Genomic DNA, 20729 nt, shown 5'->3' on the forward strand with positions numbered 1-20729 from the left:
TTCTGCAAAACACAGCTGGACAAAGGATCTCCTCAGTTACCCAAACCCACTCAGAGCCTATGGCCACTTGTAAAGCCCAAATGGAGCCAACCTTGCCCATGTAGTGCCCACATGAAACCCACAGAATAATGCTGGATTGGGGAAATGTCCTTAAAACAGTTGTTTTGCCTCATCACAAAAAAACTTTGTGATCCTAAAATTAGCCAATCAAACCAATCACCACTCTGAATCCACATCTACTCCATCTCAACTCATCAGCATTCCCCCCAACCTGTAGCTTAGTTCAGTTTTTCAAATCCACATCCACTCCATGTTCTTTCAAACACTTTAAATCAACTATCCAAACCCACTTAGAGCCGATACCCACCTGAAGCCCAACTGGATTCCAACTGTACCCATGTTTTACTGATTTTAGAGCCCTTTAATGTAGCTAGCTTGCATCACTCTGAATTCACATCCACTCTATGTTCTCTCAAACACTTCAAGCTTCTGCAAAACACAGTTGGACAAAAGTTCTCCTCAGTTATTCAAACCCACTCTGAGCATATACCCACTTAGCCCAAGTTATGCCCCATGTTCAAACTCTTTAATCCACTATAAAAACCCAATTTAGAGACTATACCCACCTGAAGCCCAACTGGAGCCAACCTAGCCCATGTTACGCCCCATGTGAGCCACAAACATGAATGCTGGTTTGGTGAATATACCAAAACAGATGTTTTGATGTATCACAAAAAACTTTTTTATACTGTTAGAATCCTAAAAATCCTAAAATCCAATCATCACTCTGAATTCACATCCACTCTATCTCAAATCCTCAACTCCTCAGTTTACCATCAGCATTCCTCCCTGTTTCAACCTGTAACTTGGTTTTAGTTTTTTAAAAGTCTGCAGAACAGTGGAGCACTTACCTGCGCCCCTCACAGTGGCCGAGACCCACAACGCCAGAGCCACGGTCCTCCAGGCATTAATCACAACTCCACGCGTAATCCGTGCTATATGCATCCTCGCAGGCGTGCTGGTGCTCGTGGTGCTGGTTCTGATTCTGGTGGTCAGGAGTTAAAGCTACAGAAGCACGGGGCATCCACTCACACGCAGAGAGACAGATCCACGCAGGTACTCTGCTCTCAGTCTCCACGTTCAGTAAAACTCTCAGTAACAGAAGTTTCTCTCTCAGTAGGAGAAAAGCAGCTCCAGCTCCAGGTTCAGGCTGAGTCTCGGGTTCAGGTGCGCGGGGGGGGAAGCTCTGCTCGGCGGCTCAGGTTCATTCCGCGCGACCCCGAGCTGATCTCAGACCCTCTGATCCCACAGAGCGCTGCTGGAGGAGTGGAGCGGGAGCGGCGCGGGCAGCGCGAGCAGCGCATGACGTGGGATGGATCTCTCCCGCGGGGGGAGCTCCGAAGACACACCGGGAACTTCATACACTGAAGATAAAGCGCCACCTAGAGGCGCCGAGGAGGAACTGCAGCGCAGCGGTACCGCAAAAAAAAAAAAAATCACAGGGCAGAACTACAGGAATAATAAACACTAGTATTTATAATATAGTAAAAATACTGCAGGAAAATGAACTGATTACTAGTTTGAAAATAATAGTATAAAAATAACTATTGTCACGTACCTTATTTTGGGGGTACATTTTTCTTTATAAAAAAATATAAATAATAAAACAAAAAAAAAATAATAATAGTAATAATTGTATTTATTATTTTATTCATATTGTATATACTGTACTGTTTATTTTACCTAAAAATAAGAGACCACTTAAATTCCAAATAAAAATATTGTCATTTAGAGCATTTATTTGCAGAAAATGAGAAATGTCTGAAATAACAAAAAAGATTCAGAGCTTTCAGACCTCAAATAATGCAAAGAAAAAATCCTCAAGTTTTAAGAGTTCAGAAATCAATATTTGGTAGAATAACCCTGGTTTTTAATCACAGTTTTCATGCATCTTGGCATGTTCTCCTCCACCAGTCTTACACACTGCTTTTGGATAAGTTTATGCCACTCCAAAAAATTCAAGCAGTTCAGCTTGGTATGAAGGTCTTTTTGCTGCTGTAACACTGTGAATTTTCCCACTGTGGGACTAATAAAGAATTATCTTTTTAAAAAATAAAGCTTTTCACGTACCATGTTTTGGGGTACATTTTCTTTCTATAAAAAAAATAGGTAATAACTGTATTTATTATTTTTATCACGTCTATACCACACAAAGCTACATTTCTAATTATTAACTGCTAGAAAATTGATCTCTGTGATTTGCCACTAGATTCTTAAATTGTTCTTAAGAAAATCACATTAAAAATATAAATAAATAATTTCACTTAGCTACTTTGTTTTGGGGTAAAAATAATTGTATTCATTTATCACATTTAATGGGTCGTAGCAAAAAAAACATCTCTGCAATTTAATAAAAAAAAAAAAAACATTATTATTATGACCATGTCTACACCACACAAAGCTACATTGTACTGTGCATTTGTTTAGTTTTGAATTGCAGTGTTAAAACAATTTTTAGAGGGAAATGCAGAAAACACAGGGCAGAAATATTAAACACTGGTTAATTATCTACAATTTAACTAAATTAAAAATGCTGCTGAAAAAATGTTGTAACACAAAGCTACATTCTAGCAGACACTGATGTTTTATAAAGCTGCTTGATGTTACACTACATATTTTATCTCACCACCACCTCTGTGCACTAGATTTTTTTAAGTTTCTAAAAATCATACTAAGTAAAATGTAGGGGATTTCTGTGAATGTCAGGATTCTGAACAAGGATTCAGCTTAGTACTTATCTAAATTTTCCTTTTAATAGGAAATCTCCATTGAAAATATTGTGTTGTCCAAGACTAGGCTAAATCCTTACCTGGGAAACTGCCATTTACTGTCATTAAAATCTTGTAAAAGTCTTTTATTTAAGTGATATACTGTATACCTAAATCTGTGCATTTTATTCAGAAAACTGTTACTTGAATTGTAGCAACAGCGAAACACATTTTAAAGAGGTTTCTACCAAATCAAAAACAATTTGAGCATCTCAGCTGTCAGTGTTCAATACAGAATTATCGCCTTTACAATACAATTTTTTGTATTGTTGGCAAGATTTTTAGGTTACATTAGAAATGTATGAGTATCATGTAAATTGTTCAGAAATGTGGGAAATGTTGTCTCTCTTTGAATAACTCTAAAATCTTGGATTTTTTTTGTCCAACCCTGCTTTGCAATGCCCACTATAAAAATGCTATACATGTAAATCTGAATTAAAGTGATGTGAATTTAATATTAACAATCACACAGCCCTGTTTTAAAGCAACAAGGGGAATGTATAAAACAGCAAACTGGACTCAAAACCCCATAAACAGTTTATTATGTTAAAGGAAACCCCACACAGTCAGCAGCAGTTTATGGTAGATTATACACAATGTATCTATATCTTGTGTGTATAGTTACCAAAGCATCTATTTCTCATTAAAGCTGAAATTTCTTTTATTAATTTTCACTAGCAGTCAATAAGCAAATGATTATGGCTTAAATTATTGTCCCAGCAAAATAAAATAAACAGTGTCCATCTAGTAAAATAGGAAAGAAAAAGAAATAAAGTATTTATAATAGCAAAGCAGTACAAAATAGTATGAAGTAGGTCCACATTGATAAGTGCAGTCATGCCATCAAAACACGTTGACAGATTCATGCAACATATCAAAAAACAACAGAACAAATCAAGTAAAAATAAATTAATTTCTTATTGCTTAAAAAAATGCATTTTTGAGCTTCTGAAATGTTTTTGTGTGGAAATGAATCAGTATGTTGATGATGAGGGAGGGAAACATCGCAATACAGTATTTTTAGAAGTAATCTCAAGTATAAAATCTGCTATTTTTGCATGGTCTTTAAATTTGGTTTAAACATTTATTGTATTTTAGTAAAAACTCACAACCAAAAATTAAGGCATATTACAGAAAATAAATAGTTTAGCTGAACGGTTTTACATTCATTTCTGTAAGATTCACAACAACGATCAGCATTTTAGAAGTCGTATCCGTAGTGAAAGAGTGAAACATGAACAGGTTTGGTGATTATGCTCGTTCAGGTCTGGAAACGTAAGACAGAAGACTGAGTGGAGTCTGCAGTAAGTGTAGTTCAGGTCTCCAGTGTCAGCAGCAACGCCTAAAGCACTGTGTGTCTCATCACAGCTGAGCTGTTCAGTGTTCTCTTCTGATACAGACTTCTAAAGCCAATGGGAACAGGGGAACAGTCTGCAGATGATGGTCCTGATGCTGTAATCAAAGTGTCATCATGAAGGAGTACCTGCAATCACTTCAGTATAGTGAGAGCAGCCTCTCGGATACAGGAAGCTGCTTTCTCAATTTCCTCTTCAGTCTGCTCCACTGTGGCTACTACTCTGATGCTGGAGACACAGAAAATTCATGCAATTTATATTACTGTTTCATACTGTATAATAAATATTGCATAATTCAATAGATTATTAAGTAAACAGTCATGCAGAGCCAATTTACAATAAAAAAAATAGTGATAAAGCTACTCAACCACATATTTTCAAACTGTTACTAATGCTGTTATCACTGTACAGCTAAACAAGCTTGCAGGTAGTGCTGGGTGCTGTGACCTCAACTCAATAACGTCAAATTGTCAAATGAAAACTGAACATTTTACATCAATTACGATTAATTAATAAATATTTTACTGAAAAGAGACAGTATTTTACTATGTAACTCAAGTTGCTCAAGATGCTCAGCTGGTTCAGTTCTTTTCCATGTTGCTTCCATGTGGCAGAATGTAAGGCATCACATGACTACACATACAGCAATAAGGATTTTAAACAGCAACTGAAAAAAATGAGGGACCACTTTAAAATTATGAGTTTATTTAATTTGACCAAATTGAAAACCTCTGGAATATAATCAAAAGAAGGATAGATGATCAAAATTCATCAAATCAAGCTGAACTGCTTGAATTTTTGCACCAGGAGTAAAGGCATAAAGTTATCCAAAAGCAGTGTGTAAGACTGGTGGAGGGGAACATTCCAATATGCATGAAAACTGTAATAAAAACCAGGGTTATTCCACCAAATATGGATTTCTGAACTCTGCATCTGCATTTTTGTTATTTCAGCCATTTCTCATTATCTGCAATTAAATGCTCTAAATGACAATTTTTTAAATTTGGAATTTGGGAGAAATGTTGTCTGTAGTTTATAAAATAAAACAACAATGTTCATTTTACTCAAACATACTAATAAATAGCAAAATCAGAGAAACAGATTCAGAAACTGAAGTGGTCTCTTAATTGTTTTACAAAGCTGTATGTAGTGTGGAAATTAATAATAAAATAATAAATAATAAATAAAGTGGAAATTAAAAATAAATAAATAACTGAGGTCAGAGATGGGAATCACAGGGCCTCTCAAGTCTATGCTATTATATCGATACGTTGCCCAGAAGAACAACGATTTCACAATACTGTGATTCTGCAATACTCAATATATCGCAAGAAAATGATCTACGATACTTCATGGTATCTGTGTTAAAGAAATACTCCTAAATAAGCAAAAGCCAGGAATTATGGATTTATAGGTGGCTTTAAACACAGCTTTAAAGAAAACTATTTCATGCTCACCTGGGTGGTGGAAGAAAGCGTTCCTCTTTGTCTAGGTAACGAGCCTGAGTCAGAGCTATCTGCCTGTCCAAACACTGCCAACAAACAGCAACATATTATATATGTACACACTTTTAAAACTCACAAAATATTAGTTAATTGTCATAACAAAATATTATGTGGTGTCTGAGACTCTATCTTACGTAGTCAATGATGCTTCGTAGCGTCCTGACGTCACTCTCTCTGGATCCTGTGCTGTTCTCCAGCTGAAGATGGAGTGCTGGAGCAAACGCCTCCCCGACTACCTTCAACCCTGGAATGCTACAATTCACAACCCAGAAGATAAGAGAGTTAACTCTGGCCTGTTAACTCAGGACATCTCAAACAAACAATAATAATAATAATAAAAAAACTGCCTGCATGTTTAGTTTATGCCTTTAGGTAAGGAGCAGCTAATGTGCATTTCATGAAGGATGCATACCAAATATTCCACCAGCTCTCTTCAATTGTATTTTTGCATTTCTTTGGTTTAGTGATGTGTCAATGAGCAGACAAAGCCAGTCTGTTTTGAGTTTGCTGTTCTGATATCTCCATGTTTGCAGTAGCTCTTGTATCAGCACCATTAGACACCCTGTTTTTATAATGAATCTATGTGGTTTTGTAGGAGAGGCAGCAGGAGCACTCTGATACACAATTGCTTTCAATTAAAAAGAAAAAAGAAAATCTAAAAAAGTGCTGCATTTAGGGCTTTGAATGGTCCAGCAGGCTAAGGCGCTGCCACTCCATGATCGGGAGATCGCTGGTTCGGATCCTGTTCATGTAGCTTGCTATCGGCTACCGAAGCCATAAGAGAGCACAAACGACCTTGCTCTCTCTGGGTGGGTAGATGGCGCTCTCTCCCCACATCACTCCAAAAGGTGATGTCGATCAGCATAAGGCATCTGTGAGCTGATGTATTGGAACCGAATCGCTGCGCTTTCCTGATGCTACATCAGCAGCAGTTCTATAAGAGGCGGTGGCGGACTTCACATGCATCACAGGAGACATATGCTAGTCTTCACCCTCCTGGTGTTGGGGCATCGCTAGTGACTAGGGGAGTCCTAATGAGTGGGTTGAGTAATTGGTTGTGAAAATTGGGAGAAAATGGGATATTAATTAGAAATAAAATTCTAGAAAAACTGCTGCTTTAACAAAGATTTTCTTCAGTCGCCTGCAGTGAGTTCCCACTGTAACCCCCGTATGTAGCCCTGTAACACCCAAAACTTAGCGATAAGGGTAAATAGTAGGGGCAAGGAGTAAAATAGGATTGAGCCAAAGTGTTCCTGCCCCTCTCTAACACTCCACAATTTGCTGCTTCTCATCTATTTTTTTGTGCAGAACCCGATTTATACTCCAGCTCTTTCCAGCAATAACGGACCTCTTGTTTCCATAAGCTACATCACATCTCGCATGTCTCAGTATGCTAACATTACCAAACTGTTTTGATTTGAATAACTGAGCTTTCAGAACAGCATCCATTTCCTCTTTCACGGGAAACGATCAGAGAAGGACTCACCCTTGCAGTGTTTTGTGGACGTGTTTGCACTTTTCTCTCAGGACAGTAAAGATCTCTGTTTAAAAAAGAGAAAGAAAGAGAAATAAAATAAGAAGTCAAAACTCCCTAACTTTTCCTAAAGCTGAGTGACTGAGACCAGAGAACCACGGCGCAGCCAGTAAAGCAGTAATGAGTTTAGTTTGGCCAGTGGGAGTCTGGCACATGATCAGCACACTCGGCTAAGATGTGACAGCAAAAGTGGACCTCTAGGCATCCAGTGTTGAGAGACCTGTACTAGAAAGTCCCTGCCATGCTCTCAAAGTTTTTTTATCACCACTAGGATCAGTTTTCTCAAACTGAATCCTCATCGTATGGAAATATTTAAACAGATCTAAGGTCATTAGGAAACAGCTATTTCTGCGTTTAATACGTGCACCTGTTTATTTTACACATTAAAACACAGGGGTAACAATCTGGTATATTGTAATATACCAACTGATACTGTAAGCAAAACAATATAGTAGTACTGGATTTTTTTTTCTGTTCTATACTTTGGACTTTATCCAATCAGAACAGTGAAATCTAACAACAAAGTACAACACTGCTATGCTAACCTGCCATGTCTGCTGTTATTCTTTTCTTATGTTTTTGTGAATCAATACAGTGGCTGACTTCTTACAGCACATATAAACACTCATGGGAATCTCATATGGTGAACAAATTAAATATCTTTTATTTTCATATTTTTAATATATTTTTTTAAATGAATTATAAGTTTACGTTTTTATTTTATTTTTTTGTTTGTTTTTAAAGTTGAGCTTTAGTTACGATGCACTGTGCAGTTCTTGTAGTTCTTTCAGCTTCAGTTCAGCGAAGTTTGGTCTGGTGTGTGTTAGGAGAACCCTGTAGTTTCTCAGAGGTTAAATGTAGAACTTTGTCCAGCTTTCAGATGGGCCTCTGCATATGGTATGGATCAGGAGGATATCAGTCTCTCTCGCTCTCCTTCTTTCTCTGTTTGAAGTCTTGCCAGTTCAATTGAGTGGAGGAATGCTCCCAGTCATTTGATGGTTTAGGGAAAAAATGGAACGACCCCTGATTAATCTACTCGCCACCTCTACTCTTTGAACTTATCACTCATCCCACAGCATTGTGGTGCTTTCCTACGTTATGAAAAATGAAGTGCAGGTGAGGAACAAAGGCAAGGAGAGTGCTACATTTGACTGTGTGTGGATGTATACCTGGGTCCTCCTCCATGATGTTCAGGGCCTCAATAGCAGCAGAAGCCAGCATAGGTGGAAGAGAAGCTGAGAAACAGTAGCCTTGCCCAGACAGACGCTGAAACATACACACACACACGTGCCCAACAGTCAATGAAATATGCCCTGTTAACACTGAATATGTGCAACATCAAGCCCCAAAAAGATGGGAAGCTGTGTAAAACCTCAATAAATTAAAATAAAAACAGAATGCAATGATATAAAAGTCTCATAGACGCTGCAAAACCTGTCAGAGTTTTAAGGGGAAACGAAAGGCTGGAAAGTTTAAAAAGAGCTTTGGTCCAGAGAAGACGGCAGTGCTGCTAGATGGTGTTGATACATAGCTTCTTCTTTGCAGCTAAAGCTTTATCTTGCATTTGTGAACTGCACAGCAAACTGTGTTCACAGAGCCCATGCCCAGTTATTTCTGGAAGAGTTCCTAAGCCCATGCAGTGATTTCCAGCACAAAATCAGTAAAGCCTGTATTTAAAGCAGTGCTACCTGAGGGCCTGAAGATCACCAGCATCCAGTGTTGACTGTCAGCTTTATCCCTGGTGAACAGGGATTTTTTGGATTCTCTGAATCTTTTAATGATATTATATACTATAAATGGTGGGACTGGGATCTGAAGTTCACACATTTTAGAAGCAGTTTTCCACAAATTGGTGAAAGTCCAGCCATCTTTGCTTCTGAGAGAATCTGTATCTTTTATTATAATTTTTTTCTGATTTTTCCCCATTTTCTCCCAATTTGGTTATCCAATTGTCCCACCCCTTTGTGTGTCCCCATCACCGGTGGCACCTGCGACCCTTGGAGGGTATAAAAAAATCTGTCATATTGATAAGTGATTTAAAATAAAGGAAAAAAAAAAGACAGGAAGATTGTGGTTTTGTATAACGGTATTCCAATACCATCAAGCAAACAATTCATATTCAATATCAGGAAATTTCAAAATCAGCATATTTAACAGTCACTTTAAACAAGTGTCTCTTTCTGCCAAGTCTCTGGATTCCACACAACTCAACCGACACGACACGGGTGGGTAATTCTGCTCTTAGGCCAGTCTAGGTTTCAAAGCACACATGTATAGAATTACAGCACTTTCTTTTGATCACTCAAACCGAGATTTAAATATCATTCTTCAGATGTTTCAGACTGATTGCATGATCCGATTCAGAGCAGACACAGCTCCGCAGTCAAAATAAGCTTAGCACATACTTGAACCTTTCATCTGCACAGAAAAAAAAAATCAGTTAAAAAGTATCACGTACCTGATGATCGATGACAAATGATCGTCCACAGCAGAACCCGCCTATGGAGGCCACTGCGTTCTCCATGTTTGCACTGATAAGGTCAATGTCATCAATCTGGAGCAAAATATAAATCAGAAGTGGTTAGTTTTAGTGCAGAGTTATTGATCACAGGGCAGTGGGTTCAAACTTAAGTTGACCAAGATGCTACTGTTGGGTCCCTGAGCAAGGCCTAATGAAAAATATGCTCATCAGAACAACCAGCAAATACATCAGTAAAGACGTCTTCTGAAAAGAGTAGCATAAAAAGCAGCGTTTCACATGCTAAAGCCTGCTTCTAAATACACCAAAACACATTTATTATAAGATAACCTATAGAACAAAAGTTTAAATAAACCAGAGTGAACACAGGGTTAAAAAAGTGGGACATATTTAGTCATATTTGTACTTTTTTTATAAATTTATATTTTAATATATATATTTAAAGATTAACGCAAATTAACTGGTATATACTTAATACTGGAAAGTCTCATCAGCATAGTTTGGGTCAATCCTTTTTTAAAATTAGAACATTTAGTGCGGTATCTTGAGGAGTAATTTAGTCCTTTGTTGCACAACATGGGTCAAAAGTGACCCAGCTGAAATTAAATTTTCTACATATATGAAACAAATTGATTTTAACCATTAAGTATTCAAGGTATTCCTCAATTACCATCATCAGACATACTTATTTATTTTTTTCTTTCTTACTTTTTGTATAAAAACTTTTTGAATGCACACCCTCTCTAATGCACATCATGAGTCAAAATTAAACGCATTCATTTTCTATGTAACTTTATGTATGGCTGAGTGTTTCTATGACATATTTTAGCAGTAAAATAATTCAGTCATTTAGAATTTAAGGTATATCATTTTTGACTCATGATGCGCATTAGTGGGGGTGTGCAACGTGTTAACACAAGAAATATGACGCTGTGTCTCTTTGATAATTGTGGTGTTCACGGCACTGGCTAATGTTGCTAATGTTTATTTAAACTGAGCAGGAAAAACTTAAACTGGTAAGGGCTCAGAAGCTTAAAACACTACTATTAAGAGCAAATGAAACAAATCATGGGCAAATTTGACTGTGATGAAGGCCTATTATTTGAAAGGTTTATGTGCAATACTGGTCAGTGTTCTCTGGTCTGCCATCTAGTGGAATCCTCCATTAAAACACATACACAAAGCACATAGCCAAGTATGCGTACAGAACAGTATGCTCATTGTATACGGACAAATAGTAAGTATATCTCTAGCCAAAGCCACCATAAATCAAGGTTTTTAACCCCATGTGATCCAGGGGTGACCCTACACTCTGACCTTGTCTAAAAAAATAAATGCCTTGTAAAAGTATGACAATAACAGCAAATGTAAATCATTATAAATTATTAAAATAAGGGTGTCATTTGTCTATCTGTATTAGTAGCTCAATTAGTAAAGACTTTTGTTAGCATATGTACAATGTTCAGTCCATCCTGTCTTTCATTCATTATGATGAAATGTTGATATATTTGGTTTAAATTATTCTGCTACTGACACTCTCACACTGTTACTCACATTGACTCCAAAATGCTCTGTAACTCCTCGCCCATGCTCTCCCAGTACACCGAAAGACATGCTCTCCTCCAAAAAGATGCGAACTTTGTACTTGTACTTTAGTTTCACCTGTTAATAACAAACACCACAAAGTAACAGTGAAATTACTAAAAAAATGCATTTAGCACACACATCAAATTATTATCTCCTCTCCTCATATTATTATTTCCTCTAAATAAAGAAGGTTTTTTTTAATATAGCTAAGTTTTTCTTTAAAACGTCGTTTAATAGTAGTATATAGTACATATACTACAGCTCTAATAGGTTTAAAAGGTTTGTACCACATGATCACGTTTGTAATGATTGTTTACAAAGAAAAAAAAAAAACAGATTTAAATCTGGATGGGACTAAAATGATCATACCACAGCTGAGTATGTAATTTTGCCTATAATTTTCAGTTTTCTCAGAGAACAAGAGAGAAAAACACAGACATGGCCCACACCAAATGAAATAAGATCCACCAAATAAAACTCACCAGCTCTGGAAGAGGGCAGATATCTGCAGTATTCATGTATAAGCCCTCAACAACGATAAATCTTCTTGTGACTCTTGCCTTGCGTGGATTCTGGAGAACACACATATATAAGAACACAGTTTCTCCACAAAAAAAAAAGGTCTTGCAGTTTCTCTTGTCTCACAACTGAAACTATTAGCTTATTCTCTTTTCTCTCTCACCTTTTGGTCCTCAAGCTCCTGCTCCTTCAGCAGTCTCTCCAGGTCCTCCATGTCGTTGTGTTTGAAGTACTTGATGAAGCTGCGGGAAGCCTGCAGGCCCTTCTGGATGGAGAAACAAGACGCCTCATCCCTGGAGAAACAATCAGAGACCATAAAGACCCACGCTATATATACAAACAGTATGTGTGTTTCCAATATATTGTATAGAAATTGCTATATTTTCTGACATTGCAATATAAAAAATACAGAAATTATTACCAGATGCACACACACCATATTTAAACAGTTTTTAATGATAAAAACAAAACAATAAAACAACCAATAATGTAATCTTTGTAAAAATAAATAAATAAATAAATAAAAATCTAATCATATATTTTTTTATGCACTGTGCATTGACTAGTGCACATCCCAATAACAATCCTGAAACATTTAAATGAAACCAGTAAACAAGTAAAAATCATTCTAAATATATATAACATATAGACCCTTACACAAACACAATGTCGCCTCTCTTTGAATATGCAGGGATAGCACTGGCTATGGTGGCAAAACCATACGAGTAGATAATAGCCTCTTCTGTTCTCATGAACTTAGCCAAGCGCTCCTCTAACTCCAGGTGAACATCTATATATAAATAAAAAAAATAATAATTATCAAGAGCAAAAACATTATTCAGGCAGTTTATTACACATGCTATTTTACCTATCTGAAAGGTTAAGTGGAGAATAATCTACCACCTACCAAAAGTTCCATAGAAGCCTCTTGGACCACAGGTACCCACACCATACTTTCTAAGAGATGCCAGGGCCTTTTGCTGCAAAATGAAAGGAAAGAAAAGATAGCGCCTTTCAGGATATGTATATAAATTAGTATAAATATTATACAAATATCAACAAAAATCAGCATCCTGTAAATGTCTAAGATTTAAAAACATCTACAAAAACGTATAATAATTTCACAAAAATACAGCTCTGGAAAAAATTAAGAGACCACTTTTCATTTTCTGAATCAGTTTCTCTGATTTTGCTATTTATAGGTATATGTTTGAGTAAAATGATCATTGTTGTTTTATTCTATAAACTACGGACAACATTTCTCCCAAATTCCAAATAAAAATATTTTCATTTAGAGCATTTTTTTGCAGAAAATGAGAAATGGCTGAAATAACAAAAAGGATGCAGATCTTTCAGACCTCAAATAATTCAAAGTTTTAAGACTTCAGAAATCCATATTTAGTGGAATAACCCTGGTTTTTAATCACAGTTTTCATGCATCTTGGCATGTTCTCCTCCACCAGTCTTACACACTGCTTTTGGATAACTTTATGCCAAAATTTCAAGCAGTTCAGCTTGGTTTGATGGCTTGTGATCATCCATCTTCCTCTGATTATATTTCAGAGGTTTTTATTTTCGTAAAATCAAAGAAACCGATCAGGTTTAGGTGGTCTAATTTTTTCCCAGAGCCGTATATGGTGTCTCAAAAATGATCTTATTTCACTATTAAGATGACAAATAATATACAGTGTAGTCATACATATATTAAAACACTACAGACCATTATAGCAGCTCTGATCTGGGCACCACTCTGCAATCAGAGCTGAATATGATCTGAATTTTAAAAAGCATGGAAAAGCACTTAGGCTAATGTCTGCATTCATAGCGGTACAAACCTTAACGCGCTCATTGTCGAGCAGGCCCAAGAAGTTAAATGAGCCAAAGTTAATGCACTCTTTCCCATTTACAATGATTTTGTGGCTTGGAGGGCTGTAAAAGAAAACACTGTCATTAGCAATAAGCAGAAACACAGCAGCACACTTCAATTATTCCTCCATCTGGGAGAAGACAGAGCTGCGGTAATCAGTCATATTATTGCAAATAATCTGTTTAAAAGGGCATAACAGTCAGAAACCATAACACTCCGACACAGTTCTGCTAACCAAAGACCAAACAGAAGGTGTGCCAGGCAATCTTACCCAGTGACGACATCATAGTTTTGGGATGGGTGGTCTTTAGACACAGGCGGAACCAAAGGCTCTGGCTGCCATTCTTCTATTAACTCCTCTTTTTCCTAAAATAACAGCAGCAGATGGAGAAGGTTCAGCTTTATTCCAAGTAGGAGTGGAGCAAAACGACAGTATTTTATCGTACTGTGATAGGCCTGTCACAATATCTACTGATTATTGGATGGTATATTGTCACAGAAATAAGTGTGAAAAAAATATATATTTTGCCATTTTAAGATCATTTAAAGCTAATAATATGATAGCATAACAATGCCATTATACAATTTTAAAGGACAATTTAAAATATAAGCTTATATAAGCTTGGGAGATTTTGCCAATTGGGAGATATTGATGCACTGGTCACTGTGCAACTCGCTAAAATATTGGGAAAGTTAAAGTAGCAGTCTGTATTATTTTGTTTCTAAACTGAAAGCAGAAGCATGGTTAAGGGATAAAATATTGTGTTTAATGGTACCAGTGTGCTGGAACGATCATCCCTGCTAAGCCTAATATATATATATATATATATTTATTCTAAAAACTGGGGTGTCGAGACGCTTTTTGGGGGAGTTCTTCTGACAACGTCATGCGTCTTTACATACTTACATTACACGTACAACCTCTGAAAGAGGATCCGGCTCAGTTTTACTGACCGCGAGTGGCTGGTGAAGCAATGGAGACTTTAGAAGAGGAAACTCAGAGCTCAGTAGCTCATTCACTCATAGTAAAACCAAAGAAACGAAGGAGTGAAGTTTCTGGCTGAGCGATCTCTCTCTCTTTCTTTAACTGAACATAACCTGGAATCGGATTCATTCGCTCTGAAAGGAGACTGCATCACACCCGCCCAGTTTTAAATTATGTTTCCATATGCTCGGTGCAATTACCCATTCTAACCTCAATCCCTCAAATCCCAAAACTTACGGACATCAGCTTTAATTTGTATGTAAACAAACACGAAACTAAACACAATCCACAGTACTGAGACCAGGAAATATTACTACAGTCATGTCTATACATTTAACGCTTTTCTAAGCATATGATTGAGATCATCAATGCTTAAAGAACACTGAGAAGCTGTACTTTTCCTTAAGAAGATTGTAATTAGTCCCAAAAAAACTGGTAACTTTTTACTACTAACGCATTTTGTCTCCCTGGGAAAAAAAAATAATTGGGGTGGGACAAAATATTTCTTGTTTGCCACGTCAAATGTCGATATTTGATATTTTTTGGCATTAATGGATTTTTTTTTTTTTATTCTTCTGTAAGCTTATGTAACACAGTCTGAAAAGATTTTAGTGCAGGCGTGTTCTACCTAGAGATTTTAACACCAGCAGAACATTTCTAATTTATTGCAGTTTATAGTTATTTTACACCATTGGATTTGATTAATGGCTCAGTAGGAAAAGCTGCACTCAGTGTACATGTGTTAAAAAGACAAAAGCAGGCTAGGCTATGCACTTTGTTGTATGTTGTTTCATATTGGTTGTCAAATTCAGAGAAACTCACGCCAATAAGTACATAATTCCTGGTATTTGCTTATTGGTGACTAAAATAGCTCTCCTGAGGTACACTAATAACTAGAATAGCACTGCTGCAGAAAATGTATGAATAAAACAGCACAGTTGAGGTAAATCAATGCCTAAAATTACACTGCCGAGGTAAATACTTAGCTAGCTAGCTAGCTATGTAACTAGAGTAGCACTTGAAGTAAATTCATGATTAGTATAGCACTGCTAAAGTCAATGTTTTGTGTTTTGTTGGTATTAATGAGCGTAAGTGTTAAATAAAGCTGTTAAAAACGTATTTCTGTAATTGCTTTTTTGCTTTTTGATCTTTGATGCCTCTTTTGATTGAACGCATCTTCATTAACTGTGGCACACTTGAATGCAATAAAACCCTTTGGAAAATCTTACCTTCTCAGTGAGATCCGACCTCTCCTGCAGCTTGTACGTCTTGGAGAAAAGCAGTCTTATAATCCACAATATGAGGATTCCTTCTAAGATTAGATGATAGGCTGGTGCCTAGAAACAGAAAAAAAAAATCAACAGGTGTCAGATTTCCTAATTTCTCCTGGATTAATGTAGGAACAAATATTTGATCGTCTTCTTTTTATAAATGAGAAGTTTTTAATGTGTTCATCAAAGCAAAAGGTGTAGCAACTGTACAGGACAATTTCCCCCAGACAGGGATTAAGCCTAGTCTTTAAGATTTTCCATTGAAAGAAAAATATAGACTACAATCACCCTTAATCCCTGTCTAGGAACCTCACCCTCTGAGATACTGGAGTAACCACAATCAAACAGAGACTAGACTGAGATAAGATTAACCTTCAAACTGAATAACACTAGACTATCACTCCAAAAGTCAAAGAATCAGTAACTGTAAAAACAGCACATATCCCCTCTCACTCCAAACATACAGCTCTGGGAAAAATGAAGAGACCACTTCAGTTTCTGAATCAGTTTCTCTGATGCTATTTATAGGTATATGTTTGCGAACTACGAACAACATTTCTCCCAAATTAAAACATTGTCATTTAGAGAATTTATTTGCTGAAAATGAGAAATGGCTAAAAAGATGCAGAGCTTTCAAACCTCAAATAATGCAAAGAAAACAAGTTTATACTATAAAGAGTTTAGAACTCAATATTTGGTGGTATAACCCTGGTTTTTAATCACAGTTTTAATGCATTTTGGCATGTTCTCCTCCACCAGTCTTACACACAGCTTTTGGATAACTTTATGCCACTCCTGGTGTAAACATTTAAGCAGTTCAGCTTAGTTTGATGGCTTGTGATCATCCATCTTTCCTCTTGATTATATTCCAGAGCTTTTCCGAAAAGAAAAAAAAAAAAGAAAAAAAAAAGAGAGAGATTACTTTTGTTTTTTTCCAGAGCTGTATGTGATTGATATGTTTTGGGTTCATTTTACCTATAAGATCTTAACATTCTATAACAACTTTTTTCATTACCTTTTAGCAGTTTTAGCATCAACGTCAATCAGGGAAAAATAAAATCAGACACTAGGCATGTCTTTAGGGTAAGTCAGATTTATCCACAAACATGTCCTTTAAATACAACAATCCCAAAACGAGCAAACCAAACTCACCCAGTCTCGACTGCTCAAATACAGTATTAACTGTACAGCTCTCTAACTGTACAACCACGTCAACCACACAGAACTACCATAATCATCACTGTACGATAATTAGTGATAATTACAGACTCTTTAATTCTATTTCTAAACTACTCCTAGCTATGTACCCTAAATATCTCTTTACATTTATGTTAGGGCTGGAAAATATTATAAAACATAAATAAAATCTGGAATCCTCAACTATATAAAAAAATTCTCTATCAGGTGATAACGTTATGTAATATTCTTAAATGCAGTTTGTGTTTGTTTTGCTAGATACTATATAGGAAATAGTGATTTGATTAATAGTAGTAACAAGTAAATTAAAATTAAAATATTGCCCGAAAATAATTATTATATCAATTAATAATTTATATTTCATTTTTTTGAGATGCACTAGTTAGGGGTGTGCCATATCGTAGGCAATAATATCTCAAACATTTTTTCAATATTGTGAACAATATTATATTCTGAAATACCAAGCCATATCACCCACCCCTATTTATCACATCACTGTATTACTCTTTTTACTGTTTTTAGCAAAAGAAAAATTCACACTGTTCTCATTTGCCATTATATATTTACTAGAGACAGATTATATCTGTCCAGTATCATTTATTTTACTTAAATCCTGGATATCTAGAGATATTTGGAGTGCATTATTAGTATCATGACATCCTAGTAAAAATCTGATAAAATTCTCCTTTTTAATATCTTAGTTAGTGGTGTGCCGTATCATATCGTACGTAATAATAAAATGTAATTTTAATTTTGTTGCAGTAGTGTATTCTTGAAATACATATTTTTTAATTCAGTGTTTTCATATTACCAAGAGTGACGTTATCGCGAAAATATCGCCCACCCTTAGCACTAGCATACATAGATAACCGACATTTCCACTTAAGTAAGAAGTATTTATACTTCAATACTTGACAGCTCGGGATTAATATCCTAGCACTAATTCATATATTTACAACAGATACAATAAGAGATATTGGCCTGTTTAAAATGTGGGGAAATATATTGTCTACAGAAACAGAAGAAAGCAGTAACGTTACAGTAGAATCAGCTCTGTTCAGAGTGTTTACTAGGAAAAGTCTAATCACTCACTGAAAGAAGAAAGTCCACTAAAGAAAGGAAGGAAGGGATGGTTAAGTTTAATAATAAACCTGAACTAGCTCATGTGTCCTCTAGCTGATAACAGAGTGGAGTAACTGATATAAAACTGTAACTGTAGGTTAGTTAACTCAGTGAAGTTAGTAAGTTAGTTTGGTAAACCATAGAGATGAGGGGAGTTTCTTCCTCAACTCAAACCATCTATTCCGCTCCCCGTGAAAATCCACAAATAAACAGCCCCCCACTGACCCGCGACCCCCGGTTTAAATCACACACAGCGCAGAGCTGCGTACAGACCCAGAAACCACCATAAACCCCAACTAACCTCATAGAAAGCCTGAACCATCTCCACCAACACCCACTGCTGCCCCGCCGCCATCTTCAGCTCTGGGTCACATGGTCCGGCCGACGTCATTCACTCAAAAAGCGCTCGCGCTCGCCCTCGCGCGGAACGGCCTGTAGTTGTAGTTGTAGTTGTAGTTGTAGTTGAAGTTGAAGTTGTAGTAGTAGTAATAATAATGGCAATTTTCAGTGACTATTTCCAAATAAAAATAAGTAAATAAAAATACAAAAAAAATAATAATAGTAAAAAAGTATGATCATTATAAAATTATGATTATTATTATTGGTACTAGTAGCAGTAGTAGCAGCAGCAGTAGTAGTAGTAGTCGTATTACTGCTGTTGTTTTGTTGTTTATTCAGGTATTTTTGTATTGCAAATAACTACTGAAAAATGTAAAAAATAACTACAGTAATTATTCTCGAATAAATAAAGAATAATATTTATACCATAATACTTAATAATAATAATAATAATAATATTAATAATAATAATAATAATAATACAGGCAATTACCAGAGATTTTTCCAAATTAAAATAAAAAAAATAAAATAACAGTTTTTAAAAAATTATGATGATTATTATTCGTAGTAATAGTAGTAGTAGTCGTGATCTTACTGCTGTGCTGTTTTGATATTTATTTAGGTTTTTTTATTGTAAACACCCACTGGAAAATGTAAATATAATTACAGTAATTTGTTTTCAAATTCCTTAAGAATACTACTTATACCACAATACTTATTATTAATAACAATCATAATTATAATAAATTATAAATGTGCCTCAGAACACAGAGAAAGGGTCTCAATCTATTCATTTATCTATATCTACATAGAAACTATTTAGATTTTTCTGAAATGTAAATATATTCACACACGTCTGCATATCTTAAACCAGAATTACTGTTTATTTGCTTAAAAATCATTATAAAAGAAAGGTTCTGTTGAATACAGAAATTATAAAATGTTGTAGTAAAGCCTGCATTAATCTCTGTCAGCATCGCTGGTCAGCCATAGGCTCTTACAAACATATGCACACACTGAGTGCTGCATTATGATGCATTGCTTAGGTGAAGAAAACTAATGACTATTGATTTAAACTCAGGAGAGATCAATAGCTCTGGTGAGGCAGGCCAGATTACCTGGCTTAGAGACTGTCATTAAGATAAAATGCTTTTTGAACTCAGGTGAGAAACCTCTGAAGGTAATAAACGGGGCTCAGTTTCAGTGGACAGGAGGCTCTAAAGATCCATAACGGAGATTTACACATCACTGAAGTCCATCAGTCCACAAAAAATTGCAAACTCAGTTTAAGATGTTTATATAAACAGGTTAATATGAAACATTATAAAATAACCCTGGGTTCTGGTCTCAGGGTATAAAAAACACCAATGCTGTGTATGAGCACTTACACACTTGGACAAAATTGTTGGTACCCCTCGGTTAATGAAAGAGAAAAACCCACATTGGTCACAGAAGTAACTTGAATCTGACAAAAGTAATGAATAAAAAAAACTATGAAAATGAACAAACAAGAGTCAGACATTGATTTTGAACCGTGGTTCAACAAAAAAATTAAAAAGCAACCTCAATAAACAGGCCTGAACAAAAATGATTGTATCCCTGAAAACGTGAAACTATGTAAACTCTACTGTTTCTACTGTGCTGTTGCTGTGACTCAGGTTGGGACAGGATGGTGCTGGGTGAAATCCTGGGTGAGGCATCAGGGAGTGTACTTACAACCAAATATGATGCAATATTCAGTTATTCTATTTACTTCTGCTATATGATTCATCAAAGGGCTTCCTTTACGTCACAGAGTGCAATTTCCCTGCTGAGATCAAGCAACATCTTTATCAAACTGCAGTTCAGTAAAAATGTATTTAGTATGTATTCCTTACCCTTAATCTGTTTACTGTTTATTCCCATCTGCATATTAAATCTCCATCTATCTATTGGAAAAAGGCCTTTTTATGGGTCAAAATGTTAATGGGATTTGAACATGTGGTCTACTGTTCCTTGTCAAGACAGTTGCACCACTCTAGAGCTGTAACTAAATGTGACAAAGTAAAACAGATGTAGGTTTAATTAGATTCAATCTGATCTGGGTCTCCCTACAGTCTAAGTGCTCCTCGTAAAATGTGAGATCATCATCATCATCATCC

The 20729-nt window shown here is 36.0% G+C and overlaps 2 protein-coding genes across 3 annotated transcripts in view; both read right to left on the reverse strand.

Moving 5' to 3' along the window:
- ror2 (receptor tyrosine kinase-like orphan receptor 2) overlaps positions 1-1398 on the reverse strand; it is a 120657-nt gene extending 119259 nt beyond the window's left edge. For both annotated transcript variants that reach the window (XM_007255331.4, XM_007255330.4), the window contains exon 1: positions 912-1398. In XM_007255331.4, coding sequence (XP_007255393.3) covers positions 912-1005 — 94 coding nt within the window. In that variant the 5' untranslated portion in view covers positions 1006-1398. The remainder of the gene's footprint in view (positions 1-911) is intronic.
- A 1955-nt stretch (positions 1399-3353) lies between these two features.
- On the reverse strand, positions 3354-18663 carry sptlc1 (serine palmitoyltransferase, long chain base subunit 1). The gene is made up of 15 exons (XM_007255332.4): positions 18551-18663; positions 15889-15996; positions 13946-14040; positions 13643-13736; positions 12715-12787; positions 12465-12597; positions 11971-12100; positions 11771-11860; positions 11256-11363; positions 9681-9776; positions 8392-8488; positions 7175-7229; positions 5823-5940; positions 5641-5714; positions 3354-4411 (listed from the first exon to the last, which is right to left on the reverse strand). The coding sequence occupies exons 1-15, from the start codon at positions 18638-18640 to the stop codon at positions 4318-4320; spliced, it is 1455 nt and encodes a 484-aa protein (XP_007255394.2). The 5' UTR covers positions 18641-18663; the 3' UTR covers positions 3354-4317.
- Positions 18664-20729: the final 2066 nt, after the last annotated feature.

The sequence above is a fragment of the Astyanax mexicanus genome, chromosome 20 (assembly GCF_023375975.1).
Source record: "Astyanax mexicanus isolate ESR-SI-001 chromosome 20, AstMex3_surface, whole genome shotgun sequence".
NCBI lineage: Eukaryota > Metazoa > Chordata > Actinopteri > Characiformes > Acestrorhamphidae > Astyanax > Astyanax mexicanus.

Bases quoted from the DNA above. Each gene is read 5' to 3' on its own strand.
- sptlc1 (XM_007255332.4), bottom strand. From the start codon at position 18,640: ATGACGTCGGCCGGACCATGTGACCCAGAGCTGAAGATGGCGGCGGGG. The intron at 15,997-18,550 runs GTTAGTTGGGGT...TTCTGTTTCTAG, and splicing joins TGGTTCAGGCTTTCTATGAG to GCACCAGCCTATCATCTAAT. The intron at 8,489-9,680 runs GTACGTGATACT...TGTATGTTTCAG, and splicing joins CATTTGTCATCGATCATCAG to CGTCTGTCTGGGCAAGGCTA.